Source organism: Berghia stephanieae, chromosome 4 (assembly GCF_034508935.2).
Source record: "Berghia stephanieae isolate SIO BIC M18660-M18661 chromosome 4, UCSD_Bste_1.3, whole genome shotgun sequence".
In the NCBI taxonomy this organism is placed as follows: domain Eukaryota; kingdom Metazoa; phylum Mollusca; class Gastropoda; order Nudibranchia; family Aeolidiidae; genus Berghia; species Berghia stephanieae.
This window is the reverse complement of record NC_088363.1, coordinates 59,695,199-59,699,658: the sequence shown is the minus strand read 5'-3', so window position 1 is coordinate 59,699,658 and position 4,460 is coordinate 59,695,199. Positions and strand designations below refer to the sequence as shown.

The 4,460-nt window shown below is 40.8% G+C and overlaps 1 protein-coding gene across 1 annotated transcript; it reads left to right on the top strand.

Annotated features, from left to right (window-relative positions):
• The first annotated feature begins 788 nt into the window (after positions 1-788).
• Positions 789-3,477, top strand: LOC144972054 (uncharacterized). The gene is given in 1 exon segment (XM_078913140.1): positions 789-3,477. A coding segment is annotated over 1 exon segment (2,121 nt). The 3' UTR covers positions 2,910-3,477.
• Positions 3,478-4,460: the final 983 nt, after the last annotated feature.

Genomic DNA, 4,460 nt, shown 5'->3' with positions numbered 1-4,460 from the left:
AGGGACGATGGTGTTGGTGAAAGCGATTGTAGCAGATTCTATATTTGGTGACGTGAAGGTTATCATTGGAATGGACGTTATTAATGAGTTGTGGGGTGTGACAATCAGAAGTGGAAAGATTGAATTCGGTAACAGCTGCAGTGCAGTTCTTGTGAGCAAAAAGGCCGTGAGTGAAAATGTATCAAATGATAATAAAATTGATAAATGCGGAGACAGGGTTGTGAAAGCCATCGAGTGCGTTGCTAGAGAAGAGGAAAAAGTTGACAATGGGAAATTGATGGATGAGGTGATTGAAGACAGTGATTTTACAGCAGTATTTGATGGAAGGCACTGGACGGTGCAATGGACACGGAGCCACCCGTATAAGAAAATACGGTTGAATGTTATGATCGGAATTTAAAAGGTACAGTTCAGGATGACTTTGAAAAGGAAGTGGATAGATGGATAGAGGAAGGTATTCTGATCCCATGGAATAAAAAAGTTAAATCGGTAGTGATTCCTTTAATGGCTGTTGTCCAACCGACGAAGCACAAGGTCAGGCCAGTCTTGGATTTCAAGGAGCTGAATGAGCATGTAAACTGTCACACGGGTGATGATTTTACGGATATATGTAACGAGACGCTGAGAGAGTGGAGACAGAGCAGAGCTGAGACGATTGTAGACCTCAAGTCAGCATATCTCTAGATAAGAGTTGCGAAAGATCTTTGGGGCTACCAGTTGGTAAAATACAAGGGTACACTTACTGCCTCACACGGTTGGGGTTCGGCTTGAGTTCCGCACCACAGATAATGTAAAAAATTCTAAAGACAATATTGGGGAAAACTGGTGAAGTGAAACGTGCAACAATATCATACGTTGATGCCATTCTTTTAGACGAAAACAGCATGTCTGCAAATGCGTTGATTACTCACTTGAAAGAATGGGGGTTAGTAACCAAGCCGCCAGAGTCATTGACTGGTGGGGTTGCACTAGGATTGCGCATATCGAAAAGCGGAGATGGGAGGTTAATGTTTTCACGGGGGAGCGAAGTGCCGGAGAGTGTACCTGATAGTATTGACAAAAGAGAGCTGTTCTCAATATGTGGAAAACTAATCGGCCATTATCCGATTGCTGGGTGGCTTCGTGTGGCATGCAACTATATCAAGAGAGTAGCTGGGGGAATTAAGTGGAGCGATGGAGTCCACAAAAGAGCAATCGAGATGCTACAGGATGTGTTGCGAAGAGTGAAGGATGATGATCCCGTGAGAGGAATATGGCGAGTTTTGAGGTCAGAGACTGGAATTGTATGGTGTGATGCAAGTAATATTGCCTTGGGTTGTTTATTAGAAATTGGAGATAAAGTGGTAGAGGACGCAGCGTGGTTGCGAAAAACAGACGATTTCAAACACACCGACGTAGCTGAATTTGAGGCATTAATGAAGGGGGTCAATCTGGCACTGAAGTGGGGAGTGACACGTGTCACAATAATGACAGACTCAGCAACAGTGAAAGGATTGGTGCAGACTGCGTTGACGGGTGAGAAAAGGGTGAAGACGAAGGGAGCGGCTGAGTTACTCGTCAAAAGACGTTTAAGGATTTTGAAGAATTTAATAGATGAATTTGACCTTCATGTGCTTGTGCCGTCGATAAGGAATAAGGCGGATGAATTAACGAGAGTGAAGAAAGAATGGATTGAGTTAGGAAAGAATGGAGACGGAGAAGGACAATTTGTATGTCCCTCTGATGCTCCTGACCTGAAGGCTCTGCATGAGGTTCATCACATGGGTGTTGACCGAACGTTGTTCCTTGCTAGAAAGGTCTTTCCAGAAGTTCGAACAGCTGATGTTTGTAAAGTAATAAGAGCATGTGAACTATGTCAATCATTCGATCCTGCCCCTGTCGTTTTTAATAATTGGGAAATGTTGGCGATTAATGTGACTCATTACCGCCAAATTCCGTACTTGTCCACCGTTGATTGCGGCCCGGGAAGATTTTCCATCTGGAGGAAACTGACACGTGAAAAGGCGGAGTTTGTTACTACAACATTAAATCAGTTGTTTCTTGAGAGTGGGGCTGTGAAAGAAATTCTAATGGACAATGGGACTGTATTTCGGTCAGATTGCATGTGCCGATTACTCGAAAGGTGGAGAGTGAAGGCAACATTCAGGGCTGCCTACCGACCAAGTGGCAATGGGATTGTAGAAAGACATCATCGAACAATTAAGACGTTGGCAGAAAGGGCAAACATTTCACCTTTGGAGGCTGTTTATTGGTATAATTCTACACCCAGGCACGGCATAGATGGGGAGACTGTGCCGTTTCGTGCGATCTATAAGTACGAGTTGAGAGATAATCAGACCGCCGAGAATGAAGCTCCTAGTAATGACAGTGAAAGAATTAGTGGAAGATTCAAGGTTGGTGAGAGAGTTTGGGTGAAACCGCCTCATGCCAGATGTACATCAAAGTGGGAAAAAGGTACTGTGACTGCAGTGAATTCGATTAACAATGTTGATGTTGATGGTATACCACGACACGTGTTGGATATACGGAGTGTCGTTAAAGCAGAAAGCGAAGACAATGTGGAGAACATCACCAGGCCACAATGGGCGTTTGAAATTCAGCGATTGGAGGAACGTGACGATGAGGAAAGAGAAGGTGAAATTCAGGGATTGGAGGAAGAAGGCGTTGAGGAAAATGTAGAGAGCATTTGTTTCGGGCGACCTGGAGTCGATGAAGAAGTGAATCCATGTAGAGCAGAGCCAGAAGATCAAATTGGAAAAGTTGGCGGATTGAGCGAGGGGTTGGGACTAGGACGCGCAGGCCACCGATTTGGCTCAGGGACTATGATTGCTCATCGGATGATGAAATGGACGATTTGTAATAGTAATGGACTTAAACAATGTGATCTTTTGATCAGGGGAGCGTTTTAAACAAAACTAAAGGGTGTAAAAACGATAATTGAACACAACAGAGAGAATTGTGTTGTCAAGTGGAAAATTCGGCAGAAGAGATGAATATTGATATTTGATTGTTGTTTCGCATAGATTAAATCACAAAAACTATGGGTTTGCAAGGACCTAATAGAAAGAAAAAAAGATGACCAAAATTATAATATGATATAAGCCTCTTGACAAAATGACATGTAATTCACGTCAACGGGTAGAGTGTCTCCAGGGAAGAGATCTAATTTTTTTTCAGACATTTTCTTCAAATGGTCTTTGAAAAATAAAGAAGTGAAAATCAGGAAACGCGTAATTTTGCATGTTGGCAGAAAAATAGCAAGAATCACGAGCAAAATGTATAAAATATTAAATATCTCTCAAAATAATGGAGATAGAAGAAAATTAAAACATGTTTCTGGAAACCACCTGTGGATTCAAAAATCATCTTAACATTTTGGTAAAGTCAATATTTCCTTCTCAAAATTCAACATGAAATCATGAATGATAAGCACACTGCTCGAACCAGCAGCATAAAATAATAAATCAACCTCTTAAGAACCCCCATATAATCTCAAGACATCATGTTTTTACTTCCGCAACGTCTGTTTTCACTTGCATTCTACTTTAAAGACTTGTCTTGTAATTATATTGCTTGGTTTTGCCTTGGCCCTCTCTGGGATCCTTAACCGAAAGGGTGCAAGAAAATGTATTATTCCTATAATGGGGGATGATTTTTCCACTGTAAATCGTCTCTTTATATGTTATTAGGAGGATGTCGATATATACGTTGGCAGTCGAGTGCTTTCCTCTCATACGGGATCATGCGCTTGTGCCCAGCAAGTGTGCCTTTTTGTGCCCTCAATCCCCTACCACCCCAAAGTCTTTTAGCGTCTTAAGGTCTAAGACGAGTGACTGTGTCCTGATTTCTGTGTAACTGAATGAACTGCTACCCTTTATATAGGACGCTAGTTTGAAATAAAGTAATTTCCGCCACACACACCCAAAAGACCTAGCCACCCGATTATTTATGATTAACGTCCCTTTGCTTGAGAGGCGAGTATTTTACGAGTTGAGGTATTGCAAATCTCACTAAAACCAAAACTGAAAAAAAAAGATATCTTTATTTGCTTCGTTTCTCGTCTTAAATTTACATCTTTTCCCGATTTAAAACAAAAACATACCAAAAAAAAAAACAAAAAACAAAAACAAAAAAAATACAAACAAAAACAAATAAATACACGTCATCCTATTATCCATTTTGATCCAGTTTTAATGGCGTAAAGAATGATTATTTAACTTCTACAGATATAACTGCTTCATTATCCACTAGTAACCCTTATTATTCATATATACATAATCTATCACTATCATGAAAGCATCAGAAAAAAACTGTTAGAAAACGAAGTGGCACTTCGAAGTATTATTTCTCCAACCTTATAACTATTAGGCTAGCACTATTCAGTATCTGATACTGAATAGTGGTTTTGCACTATTCAGTATCTGATACTGAATAGTGGTTTTGCACTATTCAGTATCAGA